The sequence below is a fragment of the Typopeltis vanoorti genome, chromosome 13 (genome assembly GCF_054136105.1).
Source record: "Typopeltis vanoorti isolate ZY-2024b chromosome 13, IOZ_Tvanoo_1.0, whole genome shotgun sequence".
In the NCBI taxonomy this organism is placed as follows: Eukaryota; Metazoa; Arthropoda; class Arachnida; order Uropygi; family Thelyphonidae; genus Typopeltis; species Typopeltis vanoorti.
The window spans coordinates 113452146-113476419 of record NC_143561.1 but is presented as its reverse complement, the minus strand read 5'-3'; the positions used below and the strand labels follow the sequence as shown (position 1 = coordinate 113476419).

The following is a 24274-nucleotide window of genomic DNA, read 5'->3' as shown; positions in this document are numbered from 1 at the left end:
TTATCTGATCAAATTGTTATTCTTATTGGCTTAAACCAAAATAAAATAATTATACATCAATTTCATATCAGTCAGGATATCACTTCAATTAAATAAGATCTTGCCATTTTCATCATGGAACTAGAGTGAACAGCAAAAATATGCTACTGTAACAAACCCCAATTCAACATCAGCAGAAAAGAAATCAAACTGACAGAAGAAATGATAAGTACCAGATCAACATAACAGGTGTTACCAAAAACAATGAAGACAAAAAGGGATGAGATTCTTTTAAGCAACAAATACAGTATGGTGCAAAAAAATGTACTGAACTTTGACCCCCCCCCCCTTCAGTAGACACGTTATGACATATGCTGATTGACTGCATGCACATTAATAGAAGAACACATGTAGAGCACATAATTTACCGTTATTAATGCTTTATTTGAACAAGATTCCACCAATGATTGTATGTATGTGTGTATATATATATCATCATGTGTAAACATATATTTCTTTGTTAATAAACTTTTTACCACATAACATATATCACTGTAGTTATTAAGTACAGGTATCCCTTGCTTAACGCAGGATTTGATTGACGCAGTGAAAGTAATTGCGACAATCCCTTTATATACGCAGCAAGAGTTTTAATTTAATCGAGGAGTGTTTCCTGGCCGAGAGAAAGAAAGTCGTGAGCATGACAACATCATTTCTCCCATTAAGCATTAAGATTGGGTGTATTACAAGCTCCAATTGTTCTGCTGTATTTACAAATTATGTTCTTCGTAAATTTTTTCATTCAAAAAAGAATTTCATCCAAATTCTGTTAATGATCTGTTTGAGAATGTGAAAGTTTTATTATTTTTTTTATTACTACACCCATGGACATGGACGTCATTGCAACTTTCAAAGCCTATTTTCTTAAAAATACATTCTCAAAGGCAGTAGAAACAACAACAACAGGAGAAAATGCAATTACGCTCCAAGAATTTTGGAAAATTTTAACATTAAACACGCTATTGAAAACATTTGTGACTCGTAGAAGCAAGTGTCTTCTAGGTGCATGAGAGCTGTTTGGAAAAAAACTTTTTGCCAGAATGTGTTAATGATTTAGGTGGTTTCAAAATCCTGTGAAGAAAGTGGTTTGAAGAAATCGTGGTGAAGACCTTGGTTTTGATGACGTTGATGCAGAAGATGTTAAAGAATTATTGAATTGAAATTGAAAAGATTTCAGCAATAACTATCTTCTTGAAATTGAACAATAAGGTGCATATGAAAATAACGAAAAATGGAATGTGAAGATGAGGTTCCAAAGGAGATAACAATCAAAGAACTGGATGGAATATTTCACAGTTTAGAATCGCTTAAGCAGCACGTAATGGATATGGATCCAGATATTAATCGAAGAATGCTTGTTTTTTCCGAGGTCTAGAGAGACATTTTGCTTTTATCGTAGAATTTATGCTGATAAGAAAAAAACTGAAACTGTTCAAACGACTCTTGATAACTTTCTTTGATAAAAAATTGCAGTAACTAACGTAGGTAACAAGCATTTATTAAACATTTACTTTGCATTCATTTTTTATCTTTCCTAAAAGAGTACCATATAAAACTAATCATTAATACAGTAATTGATCATGGACGAATTGTCATTTTTAGCATTGATTATTATGTTTGATTAACACAATTTTAATATACGCAGTAACATCGAGGGATTAATTAATCGCGTTAATCGATGGATACCTGTACTGTTTTTTTTTTTTGTGTGTGTGTGCCATACCACACAAGATGTATTCAGATAATGATGATCAGAAAAAAAGAAAGAGTAGCTATAGTATTCAACAATAATTATGAGAATAACCTTCTTGAATTGAAGGCAATATCAAGTAGTGATGTGAGCAAATATTAGAATAGGGAATTAGACAATGAGATTTTGTGCCTAATGCCCCAGACAAGGTTCTACTAAGAAAGAAGTGGAGAATTGTTTAAGGCAAAGTCCAACACAAATGGAAAAAGTTAGTCCTTGTTGGTGATCTAAATAGCAGAACAGGAAATGATTACATAACTTAAGAAATGTTTGGGGAAAATTTGGAAAAAAGAGTAAGCTAATAATAATGGCAAGTACTTTCTGGATTTTAGTTCTTCTGACTAGTTCAGACTACTGTATTTACTCGAATCTAAATTTGCACTTTTTTCCTAAAAATAAAGCTAAAAATCATGGTGAGGGATACATGCGGGGATTTTTAGAAACTAGTTTTTCAGGAAAAAACTGAAAATGGGTATGACTTACCAAGAATCTCCTATTCGCTATCGCTACTTCCAGCCTCGAGAGCGGTTGACTAATGAGAAGTGAAAGCAGAGTGCGAAACAGACAGCAATGGTAGGCCAGTAGAAGACAGAGCAGCTATGAAGACGTGCATATGATTGTTGCAGTATTAACAAAAGATCATGTGACCCAAAGACAAAGGCAAGCCGACAATTTTTAAGTTGAAATACTAATTCTCTTCAACCGAATTCCATAATATCTAAACTGCCATAACAACATTCACTATATATTTCTTAGTTTTAACATGTTTACGAATTTTAACACGCTCTGTTGAATTTTATTACTGCCTGTTTGCATTAGAGCTGGAGGGCAGACTTGCACACATCTAACTAAAAACAATAGTTTTTAGTTAGATGCTGTGTTTTGCCAGTGCAACATATAGTTTTGCTCGAGTCTATGCAGCATGGGTAATGTGGAAGGAGACATGTGATTCATTAGTTACTGCCAGTTGTTTCCAATCCCAGTTGTTTCTAATTGCACTATTTGTTGAGAAATATATTACACACACTACAAATGTCTCTGTACTTTATTCAGTGATACAATAAAACTACTTGTTTTTGTTGCATCTGCAGTATAATGGCTGTTGGGGAGGGTATGTTGTTTACCATGGGGAGCGAGTTATAAACTTTTTTTTTGTGTGCGATGTATATGCAAAACTTTTTAATTTCTTTTTCTTTTTTTTTTTTTTTTTGTAAAGTAAAATCAAGGGTGTGAGTTATATGCAAGAGCAAGTTGTATTTGAGCAAATACAGTAGTCATTACTAACACCATATTCCAACATAAAGATGTACACTTCACATGGAGGTAAGGTACACAAAATAAAGTTTCATAACCATATCTTCATGCTGATTCAGGAAGTTATACAGAGGATATGAGATACAAAGTGATCATCATTTAATTCTAAGCAGAATAAAACTGAATACAGTAATGTACAAATTATCAAATCATGTCAAGAAGGCAATTTGCTGTTCTGATAATGAAAGGCTGGATAACTGAGTACATGATGCTGTCTCAGAAGTTGGTTGACGTGCAAGGATCAGCTAATTGAATGATTGTGGTTTTGAAGGTCGGATAAACCAGCCAGACTGGTTGGGCTAACAGTTAGTGTACCTACTCTCTAAACAGGCTGCAGGTTCAAATCCTGCCGTGGGAATGAATGCATGTGATTGTCTTTAGGTGGGAGATGAATGCTCAATATAAATTGCACTACTTATTGGAGGCCAGACGTGGCTTGAAAAAATTCCATGTTTGGTCTCTAGAGCAAGGGTTCCCAACTTGTGTTCTGTGGAACCCTAGGCTTCTGCCAATAAAATTTGAAGTTACACAATAAAATTAGTTTTTGAGCTCTAATTAATAGTTTAAAATATGTATGAAAAATTTATTTAAATAAAGTTTCGAAAATTTATTTAAATAAACTTCCGTTGAGAGTCAAGTGGTAGATGAATGAACTGAATAATTGCATTCAATTCTCCCACCACCAGCTGAGTCATATCCCCTGAAGAAATCATCTGTAATGAGGTGAAGCAATGCAGTGCAGAGTAAGAGTGGGCATATCAGTCATAGATCAGTGGTGTTTTGCACTGCAATCATTTTGTGATGTCTTAGGTACTTTTCATATAAAAATAAAGTGGTCATTGTATAAATTTATAATATTACAATTGTGTATACCCCAAATTAAAATATCATGGATTATTGGTTGAGAGAAGGAGTTTTAAAAAAACCGCGCGGTTAGCCTAGTGGCTTTGCGCTTCGCAACCATATGCCTGGGGAAGGAGTGTCCCAGGTTCGATTCCCGTTGTAGACGTGAGGAATTTGAGGATCTTCCTCAGGCATAGCCAAGTTAGCCGGTCTTGGGCGCAGTCAGTAGGGTTTTTTCCACCAGTTTATCTGGCGTTTTTCATCCCGCAAACAGGCAAACCGGCCCCGTGAACATACGCCTCTACAGTCAAAAATATATCCCCCCCCCCCAGCGGCAGACCAGGCGACGGGTCAGTTGGGAGTAGTACTAACAAGAAGTCGCATCTAAAGTAACACGCGGACCCTGCATAGGAAGCGGGAATAACTCGTAGAAGAAGAAGAAGGAGTTTTAAAAAAAGTGTAGCAAGCAGTTCACATGTTTCTAGTGACAAGGAGACTTGTAACTGGTAAAGCCGACAATGACAAAAATACAGATCAAGGCACTAGCATTACTTGTGTAGCAGATGCATCAAAGAAAAGGGAAGTGTTGTCTGTCAATGCTAAAACATCGCTAAGTCATAAAAAGCATAAATATAAGTTATTTATTACTTGGATTCGCGACCGCAGGAAATTCCGAGGCCCCTGATGTATTATGTATATTATACAATAAGATCGTATCAAATAGTTCTTTAGCACCAGCTAAACTGCACAGACGTTTTGAAATGAACCAATTCAAAATATAAAAATAAAGATGTCAAATTATTTGAAAGAAAACTTGAGTCTCTTGCCAAAACTAAACATTTATGTCGAAAATGTTATCGGATAATGAAAGGGCAACAATTTCCTACAAAGTAAGCTACCATATAGAGGTCAAGGCGAAGTGCATACAATTTCTGAAATTCTCATAAACCAATGCATCAAAGATGTTCAGTGTATGCTCGATAAGAAATCCTGTCAACAAATTGATAAAATTTCTTTCTCAAATACAGTTTCATGTGGAATCCATGATATGACTAAGGATAGCAGGAACTTATTTTAAGACTTGAATCATATGAGTACTTTTTACAATTAGATGAGACAACGGACGTTGCAAACCTATCAATTTTATTGGTTTTCATTTATTATTACTACAATAATTCTACTGAAGAAGACATGTTACTCTGTGAAAATTTACACAAACTTAACCAATAAAATAGGAGAAATGATATTTAAATGTATGAACGATTTTATAAAGACTTGTGGAATAAGTTGAGAGAAACGTGTCTATGTATGTAACAATAGTGAAAAGTCAATGATAGAACCTGTGAAGGGGGCAGTAAAACGAATTAAAAATGTTGCTAAAACGTGTATACGAGTAGTCACTGTGTTCTTCATAGACATGCACTGGTTGCTCAAAATAACTCTTCATCTTTAAAATGTATTTTAGATGAAGCAGTGAAAATTATTAATTTTGTGAAAACGTGACCATTAAAAATAAGATTATTCAAAATTATATGCAAAGATATGGGCAGCCAACAATGCATCTTTGATAGTGCATAAAATTAAATGGCTGTCACATGGCATAGTTCTTGCCAGAATGTTTAAACTATGAGAAAAACTCGCCATAGCAGAATGCTTCAGAAATATTTCGTGGTTGAGTCAAACTGCTTATCTGGCAGATATACTCACAAAACTGAATGATGTTTCTCTCTCCCTTCAAGGAAAAAATATAAATATTTTTCAACACAAAAGATAAATTATGATCATTATTATGAAAGTTACAATGCTGAACTATGGCTGTTGAAAAAAATAATATGGATCCATTTTATACTTTAAATGATTTTTTATAGGAATCGAACTTTGAAATTGACAAGGAAATTTGAAAAGAAATTATTTATCATCTAAATCAATAAATGTGGCATTAAATCAATACAGCAATCCCTAATGTGTTCTTTAAAATGGGCATATTATTAAAATGCACTAATCAAATATAATAATTTATGGGAAAAAGTATAATCTGTTCCTCAAATTTCTTTTTTGACCTTTAATTTTTTTATAAAAAAATTAGGGTATGTCTCAGGGCCTAGTTAAAGAAAAATCATAAAGCTGAAATACAATAAAACATATTCAGAATATAAATTTATTATTCTACTTCTTAACAAAGAATTGAGCTTTGTTAAGAAGTAGAATAATAGCCTTAGTTTGGTGGGCATTCTGTTTCTTTTTTCATACAACTGACAATATGGCCGTATTGCTTTTCTACTCTTCTGCAAATTGTACTGCTTCTCTCTTCATCACGGTCAGCCTCTAAGCATTGCTGCATAAAAACTTCCATTGTACAAAAAATATTTTCAAATTGTTTCTGCAAAATCTCTTTTGGCTGACTGTCGCTAGCAAAATTTTCCTCATATTCTTCAGGATCTTCCCACTGTGCATCTAAATTTAGAGGGTCGGAATCACTCAATTCCTCAGAATAAGATTTAATTAACTCTTGGACGTTATCATTGTCAATCTCATCAAACCCAATTCAGGCTCAATGTTGGCAATTTCCTCAACAACATTATCCATTTCATTTGAAAAAAACCTCTAAAATCATTTGCACAGTGTGGAAAAATGTGCTTCCAAATGGCTTGCATATTGCTAGCAGTAACTTCCTTCCAATATTGATGAATATTTTCAATAGCAGATTTAACATTAAATTTTTTCCAGAATTTTACTAATATCATAGAATTCTCTCCAGATGTTGCTTCTATTGTGTGTTTAAATGTTCTTCTCAGGTAGTATGCCCTTAAAAGTTGCGATAATTCTCTAGTCCAAACGTTGTATGAGAGAAGTTGTATTTGGCAGTAAAAATATCACTTTAATGTTCTCACGCAATACATCAAAAGAAGTAGGATGACCAGGTGTGTTGTCTAAAATAAGCAGAGCTTTAAAAACAAGATTATTTCATTTGCAAAAATTCTCAACTGCTGCATAAAAACTTCCATTGTATGAAAAATATTTTCAAAATGTTTCTACAAAATCTCTTTTGGCTGACTATCAGTGGTTAAATTTTCTTCATCTTCTTCAGGACCTTTTTTTTTTCAACCAAAATAACTTGTGAACCATCTTTCGAATAAAGCTTTAGTAATCCATGCTTTCTTGTTAGACTTCCAAATAACAGAAAGAGAGAGAGAGAAGCTTGATTAATGCCTTTGAGGACCCTAGGATTTTGTGCCCTATAAACTGCAGTCGTTTTTAACTTTCAATCACCTTTGATTGGCACCTAATTGAAAAGTCAATCAATCCTGGTTATAAAGTCGAAAATCAGAAAAATTTCAGATTTGGTCAGAAAAGTCTTGGAAGGCATTTGATTGATTGCAAAAAAAAAAAAAAAAAAAAAAAAGAAGGCCAGTTTCATCACCATTAAATATTTGTTAGTCATAACAGCCCCCTTCTTCCACACAATTTTCTTCAAAATCTCTGGATAATTTGAAGCCACCTCTCCTTAACTGCACTTGCAGCTTTGAATTGTGATTCGAACATTACGTAAGCTATTTCTCTTTTTGAAACACTCAAACCACCCAGCACTAGTGAGGAATTCTTCTTCTTTTCTATCATTAACAGCCCTTTCTTTCAAGGTTGCAAAGAGACTTAATGATTTTGATTTAATGAGATCAGTGCTCAGTGGAATCCATTTTTGGTTACAATCTTTGATCCATGTAAAAAGAAGAGTACAGGTTGGGAAAATACTTTAAAATGAAAAAGTAAGGAAAACAATTACAAAGGGGGCACGAGATATGATCAGCAAAATGCTATGTAATTAGCAGACAACATTAATTTTTGTGATCAATTTGGAATATAGTATACATGGAAATAGTGTAGTACTGTATACTATTAAAAAATAACTTTGTAAAAATTTTAAATCAGTAGCTAAATTATTTCATATTGTACCATCATTTTGTAATTTGAAAAAACAACCCAACTCAACATCACCAGAGTTAAAGATCGGTACTATCAACATAAGAAGCCTGAATGGCAAAGAAATGGAGCTAGCTGAGGAATTAGATAAGTACCAGTTCGACATAATAGGGAATGACTGAAACAAAAAAGACAAAAGCTGGTGAGATCTTTCTGAGCAATAAATACAAAATGTTATATTCAGGCAATAACATTCAAGGAAAAGATGGAGTAGCCATAGTATTCAACACTAAATACGAGGCTAATCTTCTTGAATGGCAGGCAGTTTCAAGTAGAGTGACATGGGCAAATATCAGAATGGGGAACTGGACAATGAGACTTATTTGTGCCTATGGTCCCACAGAAGGTTCTACTAAGGTAGAAGTGGAGGTATTTTTTTGAGTCTTTAGAGAAAGCATCTGACACAATGAAAAAGGAAAAGTTAGTCCTTGTTGGGGATCTAAATAGCTGAGCAGCAAATGATTGTCAGACATATAAAAATATATTCAGAAAATTTAGAGAAAAGAGCAAAGCTAATAATAATAATGGCAAATATTTGTTGGATTTCTGCTCAGGACATGGACTGGTTATTACTAACACCATGTTCCAAAATAAAAATGTGCACAAATTCACACGGAGAGAAGAATCAAGGCTAAAGAAAAGTCTAATTGACTATGTTATTGTTGATAGTGATGTTTCTCCCTGGTGCAGGACACCAGAGTCTACAGAGGATTTGAAATTGGAAGTGATCACTATTTAGTCTTGAGCAGGATAAAATTGAATTTCCTATTGAAAAGAATAACATCTAAGAAAGTTTTAAAGCAAATAAAAGTTGAGCAGCTCTCAGATGTGAACTGTAGACTAAAATACATAAAGATTATTGAAGAAAAAATTAAAGAGTTTGAGAACAGGAACCAAACTTTAGAGACTCAGTGGCAAGCCTTGAAGAAAACCTTAATTGATTCAGCCTGAGAGGCATGTGGTGAGGTTGTGTGCAAGGATAAAAAAATCAGAACTCCCTGGTGGACACAGGAAGTTAAAGAGGCAGTGAAGGAAAAGAAGAAAGCATATCAATAGTTCCTGGCAAATAAGTCAGCTTGCGCTCTTAGAGAATACAGAGACAAAGGTAAGAAAGCTAAACACTGTGTAAAACTAGCTAAACAAGCCATGGGAGGTCTTTGGCAAGAACATAGAAAATAAATATCAAGAAAGTGGCAAAATATTTTGGAGGTTGTTGAAAAAGTTTAGAAATAAAGGAAAGAGTGCTATAAAAGGAGTTAGAGATGATAAAGGTTACATGAAAACAGGAGAAAAAGATATTCTTGAAATATGGAGTAATTACTTCGAGAAATTGCTAAATGAAACAAGCAGTGATAGCACAGTGGCAAAAAAAACAGGCATACAGTCAGGGATACATATCCATACTTGAAGGAAAAAAAGACATCAAAAGCTTAAAATGTGGAAAGGAAGCAGGAGTAGATGATATTCGACCAGAAATTCTCAAGTATGGTGGTATAAATATGATGGTCTTGCAGTGGCTGCACTGCATAGTTCAGAAGGTCTGGACAGAGGGACGAATTCCCGATGATTGGAGTAGAGCTCTCATAGTACCCATATATAAAAAGGAAAATAAAACTGAATGTGAGAATTACAGAGGTATTCCCCACTGAGTGTTCCTGGTAGGATATATGCAAGTATACTTGAGAAACGGTTGAGAAGAATTGTAGAAGAAAAGCTTGGTGAAGAACAAGCTGGATTCCAGCCAAATAGAGGCTGTCAGGATCAGATCTTCACTTTAAGACAAATAGTGAAGAAATCATGGGAATATAACAAAGATCTCTATTTGAGTTTTGTAGATCTGGAAAAGGAATATGATAAGGTGCCAAGAGAGAAGCTATTCAATATGCTACAGTTATATGGTGTCAATGGGCATTATATCAAGCAATACTTCGTCTTTATTTGAGTTGTACAAGAAGATGGTTTAATGTTAAATCTGGTGTGAAACAAGGATGTACATTTTCCCCTCTGTTATTCATTATCTATATGGATCACATTATGAAGGAAAGAGGTATTAAACATTATATCAAAATTGGAGATGTTAATGTCATCTCTTTGCTTTATGCGGACGATGTTACACTTATCAATAAATCTGCTACGAGACTGTAAGATTCCTTGACTAAATTGAATAACTGTTGTAACAGATAAGGTATGAAAGTCAGCAATAAAAAGACAAAGACAATGAAAATAGGCAGAATTGTTGAAAATGTCAACTGTGTTGTGAATGGAGAACCTGTGGAACAATAAAACATTTCGGCTACTTAGGCACAATTTTTAGTGAAGATGGAAATAGACAACAGAATCAGCAAAGCTAGTATAGTAGGAAGTCAATTGAATAAATTCATATGAAATAAGAGAGAAATTAGTTGGAACGCTAAATTAGCTGTATACAAGATAGTGTTCAAACCAGTTTTAACTTATGGATCTGAGAGCTTGGTCAGAAGTAAAACACTAGAGACCACAGATATGAGAATCCTGAGAAAGATTATAGGCGTGAACAGATGGCATCAATGGCAATATCATATAAAAACGAGGATATTATGAAAGAACTTGCCATTGTCAGCATCCAGGAATGTGTTAGCAGAGCTAATCTCAGGTGGTGTGGTCATTTAAACAGAATGGTCGAGGAAAGATTGGCAACGCAAGTATTCTCTGCCAGGGTGGCAAGAAAACGACCCAGAGGAAGACCAAGATATAGGTGGATAGATACAGTACAAAGTGCCTTCGACGACAGAAATATAAGAGCTGATAATATTGGAGTCTTGACAAGTAACAGACTGATCTTGAGGAAAATTGTAGATAGGAAGTTAATTATGATGTAAATTTTTCATGTAGTACTATCATATCCTGTACACCCCTTGAGGGCACATTGCAGGAATTTGATGATGATAACGACTAAATTATTTCATCTTGGCGAATGATTTTTTAAAATAGCTATAAAAAAATGTACAGATAGAAAATTTTTAAAATGTGTAACATTTTTAAGATGTATATAGGTGCACTAATCAAATTTTAGAGGTGCATTAATTGCATTTGGATATAGAAAACAAATGCACTAATTGGAGATGTATTAATTAAGGTATTGCTGTACTTTTTTCTATTAAAAGATCACAATAACTATTGGATTTTCAATCCTTTCAATATCAAAGAAATACCAGAGAACAGGAATCAAACCTTGGAGATTCAGTGGCAAACTCTGAAGAAAACATTGATTGATTCTGCCAGAGAGGCATGTGGTGAGGTTGTCTACAAGGATAAAAAAATCAGAACTCCCTGGTGGACACAGGAAGTTAAAGAGGCAGTGAAGGAAAAGAAGAAAGCATATCAAAAGTTCCTGGCAAATAAGTCAGCTTGTGCTCTTAGAGAATATAGAGACAAATGCAAGAATGCTAAACACTGTGTAAAACTAGCTAAACAAAAGTCATGGGAGGACTTTGAATATAGAAAATAAATATCACGAAGGTGGCAAAATATTCTGGAGGTTGTTGAAAAAGCTTAGGAATGGAGGAAAGTGTGCTGTAAAAGGAGTTAGAGATGATAAAGGTGACATGAAATTGGGAGAAAAAGATATCCTTGAAGTATGGAGTAATTACTTTGAAAAACTGCTAAATGAAACAAGCAATGATGACAGCACAGTGGTAAAAACCACTGACCAGGCATGCACTCAGGAATACATATCCATACTTGAAGAAAAAGCCATCAAAGGCTTGAAATGTGGAAAGGCAGCAGGAGTAGATGACATTCGACCAGAAATTCTCAAGTATGGTGGTATAAAAGTCTTGCAGTGGCTGCACTGCATAGTTCAGAGGGACGAATTCCCGTTTATTGCAGTAGAGCTCTCATAGTACCCATATATAAAAAGGGAAATAAAACTGAATGTGAGAATTACAGAGGTATTTCCCTACTCAGTGTTCCTGGCAAGATCTATGCAAGTATATTTGAGAAATGGTTGAGAAGAATTGTGGAAGAAAAGCTTGGTGAAGAACAAGCTGGATTCAGGCCAAACAGAGGCTGTCAGGATCAGATCTTCACTTTACGACAAATAGTCGAGAAAGCATGGGAATATAACAAAGATCTGTATTTAAGTTTTGTCGATTTGGAAAAGGCATATGATAAGGTGCCAAGAGAGAAGCTATTCAATATGCTGTAGTTATATGGTGTCAATGGGGCATTATATCAAGCAATACTTCGTCTTTATTTGAGTTGTAAGTCAGCAGTTAGAATTGAATGAGGTACAGGAAGATGGTTTAATGTTAAATCTGGTGTGAGACGAGGATGTACATTATCCCCTCTGTTATTCATTATCTATATGGATCACATTATGAAGGAAAGTGGTATTAAACATTATATTAAAATTGGAGATGTTAATGTCAGCTCTTTGCTTTATGCGGATGATGTTATACTTCTAAATAAATCCGCTACAAGTCTGCAAGATTCTCTGACTAAATTGAATAGCTGTTGTAATAGATATGGAATGAGAGTCAGCAATAAAAAGACAAAGACAATGAAAATAGGCAGAATCATTGAAAATTTCAACTGTGTTGTGAATGGAGAACCTGTGAAACAAGTAAAACATTTCAGCTACTTAGGCACGATTTTACTGAAGATGGTAAATTCAATATAGAAATAGACAACAGAATCAGCAAAGCTGGTATCGTGGGAAGTCAATTGAATAAATTCATATGGAATAAGAGAGAAATTAGTCGGAAAACTAAATTAGCTGTATACAAGACAGTGTTCAAACCAGTTTTAATTTATGGATCTGAGAGCTGGGTCAGAAGTAAAACAATTGACCAAAGACTAGAGACCGCAGATATGAGAGTCCTGAGAAAGATTATAGGCGTGAACAGATGGCATCAATGGCAATATCATATTAAAAACGAGGATATTAGGAAAGAACTTGACATTGTCAACATCCAGGAATGCATTAGCAGAGCTAATCTCAGGCGGTGGTCACTTAAACAGAATGGGCGAAGAAAGATTAGTAAAATAAGTGTTCTCTGCCAGGTTGGCAGCAAAACGACCCAGAGGAAGATCAAGATATAGGTGGATTGATACAATACAAAGTGCTTTAGATGATAGAAATATAAGATCTGATAATGTTGGAGTCTTGACAAGTAACAGACTGATTTGGAGGAAAATTGTAGATAGGAAGTTAGTAATGATGTAATTTTTTAAATGAAGTACTATCATATCCTGTACACCCCTTGAGGGTACATGGCAGGAATTTGATGATGATGATGAAAACCTGTAATATGGAAAGGCAGCTAGGAATATGATATTTGATCAGATATGTGCTTAAGTATGGAAATATAAAAGTTTTATAGTGGCTACACTGAATACTTCAGAAAACCTGGTCAGAAGGTTGAATTCCAGATGAGTGGAGTAAGCCCTCAGAGTACACATCTATAAAAATGGAAATAACATTGAATATGAGAAGCACGAGGAATTCCCATATGAGTGTTCCTGTAAAATTTAGGCAAACATCCTTGAGAAAAGGTTATGAAAAATTGTTGAAGAAAAGCATGGAGTGGAATGAGCTGGATTTAGGCCAAATAGATCTTGTAAGGTTAGATTTTCACTTTAAGACAAACAGTTAAGAAATCATGGGAATATAATAAGGATCCCTAAGTTTTGTAGATCCAGAAAAGACATATTACATGGTATAAAGAGAAAAGCTGTTCAAAATTACATGGTGTAACTGGGATATTAAAGCAAACAATATATAGTATATATTTCAGTTGTAAGCCAGCATTTAGAATTGAAGAAGGTATAGGAAGAAGATGATCATCATCATCATCATCAAATTCCTGCCATGTACCCTCAAGGGGTGTACAGGATATGACAGTACTACATGAAAAAATTACATCATTACTAACTTCCTATCTACAATTTTCCTCCAAATCATTCTGTTACTTGTCAAGACTCCAACATTATCAGATCTTATATTTCTATCGTCTAAGGCACTTTGTACCGTATCAATCCACCTATATCTTGGTCTTCCTCTGGGTCGTTTTCCTGCCAACCTGGCAGAGAACACTTGTTTTGCTAATCTTTCCTCTCCCATTCTATTTAAGTGACCATACCATCTGAGATTAGCTCTGCTAACACATTCCTGGATGCTGACAATGTCAAGTTCTTTCCTAATATCCTCATTTTTAATATGATATTGCCATTGATGCCATCTGTTCATGCCTCTAATCTTTCTCAGGACTCTCATATCTGCGGTCTCTAGTCTTTGGTCAAGTGTTTTACTTCTGACCCAGCTCTCAGATCCATAAGTTAAAATTGGTTTGAACACAGTCTCGTATACAGCTAATTTAGTGTTCCGACTAATTTCTTTCTTATTCCATATGAATTTATTCAATTGACTTCCCACGATACCAGCTTTGCTGATTCTGTTGTCTATTTCTATATTTAGTTTACCATCTTCAGTAAAAATTGTGCCTAAGTAGCTGAAATGTTTTACTTGTTCCACAGGTTCTCCATTCACAACACAGTTGACATTTTCAATGATTCTGCCTATTTTCATTGTCTTTGTCTTTTTATTGCTGACCTTCATACCATATCTATTACAACAACTATTCAATTTAGTCAGAGAATCTTGCAGACTTGTAGCGGATTTATTTAGTATAACATCATCCGCATAAAGCAAAGAGCTGACATTAACATCTCCAATTTTGATATCAGGTTTAATACCACATTCCTTCATAATGTGATCCATATAGATAATGAATAACAGAGGGGATAATGTACATCCTTGTCTCACACCAGATTTAACATTAAAACATCTTCCTGTACTTCCTTCAATTCTAACTGCTGACTCACAACTCAAATAAAGACTAAGTATTGCTTGATATAATGCCCCATTGACACCATATAACTGCAGCGTATTGAATAGCTTCTCTCTTGGCACCTTGTCATATGCCTTTTCCAAATCGACAAAACTTAAATACAGATCTTTGTTATATTCCCATGCTTTCTCGACTCTTTGTCGTAAAGTGAAGATCTGATCCTGACAGCCTCTATTTGGCCTGAATCCAGCTTGTTCTTCACCAAGCTTTTCTTCCACAATTCTTCTCAACCGTTTCTCAAGTATACTTGCATAGATCTTGCCAGGAACACTCAGTAGGGAAATACCTCTGTAATTCTCACATTCAGTTTTATTTCCCTTTTTATATATGGGTACTATGAGTGCTCTACTCCAATCATCGAGAATTCGTCCCTCTGTCCAGGCTTTCTGAACTATGCAGTGCAGCCACTGTAAGACTCTTATACCACCATACTTCAGCATTTCTGGTCGAATATCATCTACTCCTGCTGCCTTTCCACATTTCAAGCCTTTGATGGCTTTTTCTACTTTAGGTATGGATATGTATTCCTGACTGCATGCCTGGTCAGTGTTTTTTTATCACTGTGCTGTCATCACTGCTTGTTTCATTTAGCAGTTTTTCAAAGTAATTACTCCATACTTCAAGGATATCTTTTTCTCCTGTTTTCATTTCACCTTTATCATCTCTAATTCCTTTTACAGCACTCTTTCCTCCATTCCTAAGCTTCTTCAACAACCTCCAGAATATTTTGCCACCTTCTTGATATTTATTTTCTATATTCTTGCCAAAGTCCTCCCATGACTTTTGTTTAGCTAGTTTTACACACTGTTTAGCTTTCTTACATTTGTCTCTGTATTCTGTAAGAGTAAAAGCTGACTTATTTGCCAGGAACTTTTGATATGCTTTCTTCTTTTCCTTCACTGCCTCTTTAACTTCCTGTGTCCACCAGGGAGTTCTGATTTTTTTATCCTTGCACACAACCTCACCACATGCCTCTCTGGCAGAATCAATCAATGTTTCCTTCAGAGTTTGCCACTGAATCTCCAAGGTTTGATTCCTGTTCTCAAACTCTTTCATTTTCTTTTCAATAATATTTCTGTATTTTAGTCTACAGTTCACATCTGAGAGCTGCTCAACTTTTATTCGCTTTAAAACTTTCTTACATGTTATTCTTTTCAATATGAAATTCAATTTTATCCTGCTCAAGACTAAATAGTGATCACTTCCAATTTCAAATCCTCTGTACACTCTGGTGTCCTGCACCAGGGAGAAAACATCACTATCAACAATAACATAGTCGATGAGACTTTTCTTATTCCTAGCCTCTTCTCTCCATGTGAATTTGTGCACATTTTTATGTTGGAACATGGTGTTAGTAATAACCAGTCCATGTCCTGAGCAGAAATCCAACAGATATTTGCCATTATTATTAGCTTTGCTCTTTTCTCCAAATTTTCCCAAAATATTTTTGTATGTCTCACAATCATTTCCTACTCTACTATTTAGATCCCCAACAAGGACCAACTTTTCCTTTTTCATTGTGTCAGTTGCTTTTTCTAAAGCCTCAAAAAATTCCTGCACTTCTACCTTAGTAGAACCTTCTGTGGGACCATAGGCACAAATAAGTCTCATTGTCCAGTTCCCCATTCTCATATTTGCCCACATTACTCTACTTGAGACTGACTGCCATTCAAGAAGATTAGCCTCGTATTTTGTGTTGAATACTATGGCTACTCCTTCTTTTCCTTGATTGTCATTGCCTGAATATAACATTTCGTATTTATTGCTCAGAAAGATCTCACCAGTTTTGGTCTTTTTTGTTTCAGTCACCCCTATTATGTCGATCTGGTACTTATCTAATTCCTCAGCTAGCTCCATTTCTTTGCCATTCAGGCTTCTTACGTTGATAGTACCGATCTTTAACTCTGGTGATGTTGAGTTGGGGTTTGTTTTCAGATTTGTTCCAGTAGCTGACTTTTCGCTGTTCGCCCTGGTTCCCTGGCGAAAACAACGGGGGCCTTGTTTAACCGGGCGACGCCCCAGCCGGCATGAAATTTTGTAATGTTGTACCATCATTTTTTATTTTGGTTTAACCAATAAGAATACAATTTGGTCAGCTAAATCCCAAATTGCCAGCCCATCCTCGTTCGTTCAGTATCAAAGTAGATACCCAACAGGGTGCACCACGAGAAGGTGAGGATTGGACATTAGGTCAGAAGCCCTGGTCGGTTCTCCGCATTCCTTTAAAGGCTATGTGGAGGTCTCCTCTCAGTTATACAGAAGAAGATGATTTGAGACTAAAATAAAACTATGCCCATTACCTCCACTTTATCAAGGATCAAGTGAAGATAATGATGGATCAAGTTATGATCCGCCACATGGATCAAGTTATGATGGAAAGTAACATTAAAGTTGATATCATTTAGATGTCAAACACAGCTCTTTACTTCTTGCAGATGATGCTTGACTTCTAAGTCCAGTGCAAGTCTGCAGGATCCTGAGTAAATTGAATAACTGCTGTCATAAATTTAGTATGAAAATTAGCAATTAATGAAAATAGGCAGGATTGAAAACATCCATGGCTTCCTGAATGGAGAATCTATAAAACATTTTGCTATTATTTAGGCACAATTTTTTGAGATGGCAAATTAAATACAAAACTCATCATCAAATTCCTGACATGTACTCTCGAGGGGTGTACAGGATATTATGATAGTACTACATGAAGAACTTACATCATTACTGACTTCCTATCAACAATTTTCCTACAAATCAATCTGTTATATGTCAAGACTTCAACAATCAGATCTTATATTTCTGTCTTCAAAGGCAATTTTTACTGTATCAATCCACCTATATCTTGGTCTTCCTCTGGGTCGTTTTCCTGTCAACCTGGCAGAGAACACTTGTTTTGCTAATCTTTCCTCTCCCATTCTGTTTAAGTGACCATACCATATTTATTAACACAAATACAAAACTGGATAATACAATTACCAAAGATGGTATGGGTAGGAAGTCAAATGAATAAATTTATATTGAATAAGAGAAAATTTAGTGAAAGACTAAACTAGTTGTATACAAGATAATGTTCAAAACAATTTTAATCAACTTTGGACTTCATGCAGACCGGAGACCACAGATATGAGAGTTTTCGAGAAAGATTAGGAAAGTAATCGGTGGATGGAATCAATGGCAGAATCTTATTAAAAAAAACAAAGAAAGAACTTGACATTTTTAGCATTCAAGAATGTGTTTCAGCTAATCTCAGGTGTATGGTCACTTAAACAAAATAGTACAGGAAAGTTAACCAAACAAGTTTTTTACAAGAATAGCAAGGAAAAAAATCTAAGGAAGACCAAGCAAGATCTAGGTAGATTAGTACAGCAATAAGTGCTTTAGAACTGAAAATAAGATTTGATAATACTGGATTTCTGACAAATAAATTGCTTTGGAGAAAACTGTTGATGGAAAGTTAATGATATAAGTTTCTAATATAGTACTATCATAAAATTCTGTACAGCCTCTGAAGGAACATCAGGTATTTGATACATGATTTGATACATGATTTAATACATGTAATGTAATAAAAAAATTTTTATGCAGCTCACTTGGTTGCATTATAGAGATGTAGAGTAATGTCATGAGAAAATATTTAAATTATAAAAGATATTTGATATCAGAAATATAGCTATGTATAGAGAAATGTCATATGCAAAAACATTCGCTTTATAAAAACTGAATAGCAAACATTGTTTTATGCACAACTCACTGGCTGAGTTGTTGTATATAGAATAATGTCAAGAAACAAAATATTATGTTAAAACAGAACAACTGTCATGAAATGTATTATACTGTATTATACACAGTCACTGGTCGTGTAAAAGACGTATCAGCCAGAGAGTTGTGTACATAGAACTGAAAGAATGCAAACTATTACAGTTCAATTTTCTAATTAGAGATAGAAAACTGATTTCATTACCTTGCTTCAAGATGAAGTGGCGTTTCTTTCCATTTTGAATCCAACACAACTGATACAGACTTTTGGCTTGGCATTGAAATGACAAAAGGAATCATGAACCAACTGACAAACAGGCATATATTCACACCCATATCCTGGAGAGATGAAAAAAAAAAAAACAATAATAAATTCATAAAGCGTTTAAATAGCATTATTATTTAAATAATGCTATTATTTAGTGATTATTTCAGTTTTTATTGGCCACCATCTATACCATTTGGTTTAATTTATATGTATACTTACTTATATAAGAAACTTTGTGAACATGTTATTCTCTATCTTAATTTATTTTCGTAACCAAATAGATAATAATAACAGGACTCTACAGAGTTGATGAAGTAAGGTTTTTTTTTTTCAGAGGTCAGGCCAGTAGTTTTAATAGCTGACCAAATCAATGTAACTTTAGCATACCATGTAGATTGTGGTGCAACTTGTTTTTTTGTATATACTCCAGATGATGACCTTAATATGATGGTCAAAACATCGAGTGATTATTTTGGCTTATATTAGACTAAAGTTTTACTTTAACCTGGTAGTTGTTTCCATAATGAAAAATAATGTATAGTGGAAATACTTCAGAGCAAAAACAAATTGAAATAAATCAAAGACAGATTGAAATAGTGAATTCAACAAATATCTAGGACAAATCATTACAAACAACCATAAACCTTGATAATGAAATTTCAGCTAGAATAACAGCAGGATGGAAAGTTTTTAACCATTATAGAGAAATAATTAAAAGCAATTTACAAACTGCCTAAAAAGAAAGAAAGCACCACAAACATTGTGTACTCCCAACAATGACTATGGTAGTGAAATTTGGAGTCTGACTAAAAAGCATCTAGAAAAATTGAAAACAACACAAAGAAACATGGAAAGAGCCATTCTGGGAATAACCCAGTTAGATAAAAAGAATAATACTTGGATAAGGAAGCAAACTAAGGTAACAGAGACAGTGCCTTAGTAATGAAAAGCAATAAACGGCACTGTGCAGGATGTGCTGAAAATGTCTGACAACAGAAGGACAAAGAGGACAACAGAATGGACACCAAGAACTGGATATTGGAAACCAGGTAGAGCAGTAGTAAAATGAGACGATGAGATAATAAGATGATGGTGAAGAGACTGGCTAAAATGAAAGAAGCATGGAGAGGTATTCATCCAGCAGTGGACTGAAGAAAGCTGATGATGAGTGAACATCTTGCACTGAAGAACTTGACACACATATTATATAATTATAGTATACTGTATATTATATAATTACAGTGTATACTTTAAAGAATTAGGAAGTTATACAGTTATGTTATCCATGGGAATACACAGAAGTTCCACCAGATCAGCTACTGTTGTGGGAACTGATATATGTGTTTTGCTGCTGACATACATGCAGACTGTATGTATGTAAGCAGCATACAGTCTGCATGTATGTCATACTTCTTTCATTCAAGGAACTCACAACTAATTGTGGCAATCCATTCAACTCATTCACCATTTTCCATGCAAAACAAATATATGGTCTGCATGCCTCTACTAACCACACTCTTACACAACTTCCATGGATAGCCCCTAGTTCTCTATTTGTCATAGATTAAAAATTTCTTCTGCATCAACTTTATAAAACCTTTTAAATATCTTCTTTAAGTGTCATCCCCTAGAAGGAGATTGGCAACCATGTCACAGAACCTTTTTCTTTCTTTTGTTGCTCTAGAACATTTATGGTAATTCAGGCCAGTCCAGTCCTTAATGTCTTCAAACCATTCTCCTAGGTCTACCTCTCCCTCTTTTTACATCCAATTTCCCTTCTAATATTAATTTCTGAATGCCTTCTTGTCTAATTAGATGTCCAAAATATTTAAGTTTTCACTCTTTAATTATTTTCATTAATGTTCTTTTCATTTTTGCTTTCTTTAAAACATCTTTGTTTTTCATTTTCTCTGTCCATGGTATTTTCAACATTCTTCTGATGGTCCACATTTTGAAAGCTTCTGATTTTTTCTTTGCTTCTTTATTTAGAGTCCCAGTTTCACTGTTGTAGAGAAGGCTTGTCCAGATATAGCATTTTATTAATCTTTTTCTTGTGTCTATATTAATGTCTCTAGATGTTAGAACAGTTTTCATATCAGTAAACACTTTTCTTGCTATCTCTATTCTTTTTATTTCTTTAAGGGAATTTTCTCTGTCTGTAAACATTTGTCCCAAATATATAAAAGACTGAACCTGTTCAATTTTCATTTTGTTAACAGTTATGTTTAGTTTCTTATTTATTGGTTCTTTTGATATAATCATGCACTTTGTTTTCTTTAGGTTAATAATTAGTCCCATGTCTAACCTTCTGTTGTAAATTTCTGTGACTAAGTTTTGAAGATCATCTTCAGATTCAGCTATAAGGACTGTGTTTAATATCTTAAAAGATATTATCTTATAAAGATATCTTATCATGTCTCCTCTTTTCTGCCTATCAACTAAACTTTGTCATCCACACACCTTCAACCTATCCTGATGGGGAGCATTCCACAGACCTATCAGCAGCTTGGTCATTCATCTCTGAATCTTCTCCACCATCTTCTGGTTCCCCATGGAACCCAAGTGACCAAATCTGTGCCCAGTAGTCAAATGTAGCCAAATCATGCCCTTATAAAGAAGGATAATATCCCTCTATCTTTGTTTGTTAGCATGTTTTTCAACATTCAAGTAATCCTTTGAGCCAATTTACCAACTTTTGCAATATTCCATCTGAACTTCAACTCTCAATTCACCATTATCCCCAAGTCCGTAGCCTCATTAATTTACTGCAATCCATTACCATCAATATGATGGTACTGGATTACACTGTATGCAACCTTTTCACCTCAAAATGCATACCCTTATATTTTGCAATATTAAACTGACAATCATTATCCTCCACAATGCCAATTTATTTAAATCATCCTGCAGAATATCTACATCACCTTTATCAACTATTGCTCTCCCCAGTTTTGTATCAGCAAACAACTGAATATCCCCTCTCAAATCTTTCTCTATATCTGATATACAAATTAAAGAGTAGTGGCCCTAATATAGAAATCTGAGGTATTCATTCTGCTAGATTCCACTTCACCATACACTATTCTCTGGTGTCTGTCAATTACCCCTCCCCCCCCATCTATGCTACTAGCTTCGTATTCATTCCCAACTACTCCAACTTTTGTAATCATTTTCCATGTTGTAGTAAAGCCATATTTCCATTTCCTCAACAGGACTAAGATGAACAACCATATCATGCTTAAATTTAAATCACTATAGTTAAGTGATCTGCGGCTTTCTTTTTACTCTTTTATTATAAGAAAATGAAAACAAATATATTTAAGATACCTCTAAAAAGGCATGTTTCTATCCCAGATCTAATGAGTCTTATCCAAAGCATGAGCTGAGAAATCTGTTTCCTCTCAACCATTGACAGCATTATTAAACTGCTCAAAAGAGCATGTGGTCAGTCGGACCAAAAAAGATCTCATAAGCTCGAGGGTTTTTTTTTTTTTTTTAATCAAAAGGTGAGAGGGATCCGGCAAACAACCTCAATATATCATTAGGTTGGTGGATTTAGAATTGCTGTTTCCTACTTCTAAAATCTTACTGCAAAGTGATAAGTTTTCTGCAGTGGGAAGGGAAACAGCATACCTGTATCTTATGTTGCTGCATTTTTTTTTTTTTTCTACTTATGCTTTGGTATAATTGCATAGGAAAGTGATGTCTTACGAAACAAATTAATGCCATGTTTTAACTCTAAGGGTGACTTCTATGCTGCATGTTCTTCAGGGCATTTTTTTTTTAATCTGAATCCAATCCATCAAAGATTCTAAGCCTATAGTGCATTAGTACTATGAATGGGATAAGAATGTTTTTCTCTATTTTTATTAATATTATATTTTTTTATATTTTTTCAGTCTCTCACCAGGCAATGAAATTCATGTCGCACCTACGCGACATACTTTATACACACATTTATACATGGATTCAAACCCACAGTCATCCACACTGGCAATGTGTTTTAGATATTACAAAGATCTAGAACAGTTACTACAACCTAAATTAGCAATTTTCTTTTTATTACAATCATGGCTAGGAAAAGTAATCTGAAAATGCATTGGATCCTCTAATGGATAATGTTTCAGGTGTCATTAATTTGGTCATCCTTTACTCTCTGGGTTTTTCTTTGTTTTGTTCCTTTTTATAATGTACACAGCAGTATTTCATGTTCACACCAGAGGATACAAAAATCTATTGCGACTCAGTGTTGTATGTAGACCAGTTTATTCTCAAATCAAATATGACTGCAGCAGCAAGCTTTAAGTTGTGTTCTTGTGAAACTGCATTAGTGAGCAAATGCATACATCAGTGCAGTACTTAAGTTTGAAAAACTGAATATTTTACTTTTGTTTCATTATATAAGAAAAACTTAACGAATTATGTCATCTTTAGTACACTGATATATATGTAACAATATTGCAATCATTATTAATACAAACTATAAAATTAAACTCATTGCTGGAGGGAGGTCTCACTATGGAATGATTATGTTTTATGAGAATCCCTCACACAAACGGCTTAAAGCTATAGTACATCAAATCAGTGGTGCATCCCGGCAGGATCAGGGGCTTCCACCCCCCCCCCAAAAAAAGGAAAAAACACTAGAAAATTTTCCAGAAACCTTTTCCTAATTAAAATTAATTTTTTTATTTATGTTGTGTCGTGTCTTCTATTTCTATACTACTTATGAATTAGCAGTCACATAAGGTGGGAATACCCTATAGCTCTCAGAAATCACAGCCGCTGTGAACGCAAGTCAAACGAAGTAGTGCTCAGGCAGACCAAGCGCTACTTCGTTCGCCCAAGCTGGGCCAGAGGAGATCAAGGGTATCATGTATTAGCAATCACTGCAGGTGCTCAGTCATAGGTCGCATGCGATGTGTAATGTGTATTCTCAAATCGTCTACTCAACTCTTCCCCCCCCTACGATTAAATCCTGGGTGCACCACTGCATCAAATTACCTGACACTTATCTCACATTGCAGGTGTGAGATAAGTGTCAGATTATTTGGGAGCCCTGCTCTAGAGACCAAACACTGAAATTTTTCAAGTCCCAAGCAATTAAAGCTGACCATCACCATAACACTTTCACAATCATTCATGCTACTGGAATTCAAACTTACTACCTGTTAGTTGGAAAGCAGATATGCTATCCACCCAGCCAACAAGGCCAGATACACACACATTTATACATGTATAAATGTACACAACTAAATAACAATCACATTCATTAGTTTCCTTTGGATGAATTGGTGTCAAAGGAGATCATGCATTTCTTGTGGAATGCAAGTATCGAATGTGGTATTGAAAACTTAACATCTTAAACATGCATCTAATATGTGAAGTTTTCTATTTTAATTTTTTGCAGTGCTTCTTGCATCAACCAACTGTTGATGT

At 34.7% G+C, this 24274-nt stretch overlaps 1 protein-coding gene across 4 annotated transcripts in view; it reads right to left on the bottom strand.

Moving 5' to 3' along the window:
- The window catches only part of Uggt (UDP-glucose-glycoprotein glucosyltransferase), an 835069-nt gene that overhangs the window by 809863 nt on the left and 932 nt on the right, over positions 1-24274 (bottom strand). For all 4 annotated transcript variants that reach the window (XM_090403047.1, XM_090403050.1, XM_090403049.1 and 1 more), the window contains exon 2: positions 18773-18906. In XM_090403047.1, coding sequence (XP_090259173.1) covers positions 18773-18903 — 131 coding nt within the window. In that variant the 5' untranslated portion in view covers positions 18904-18906. The remainder of the gene's footprint in view (positions 1-18772; positions 18907-24274) is intronic.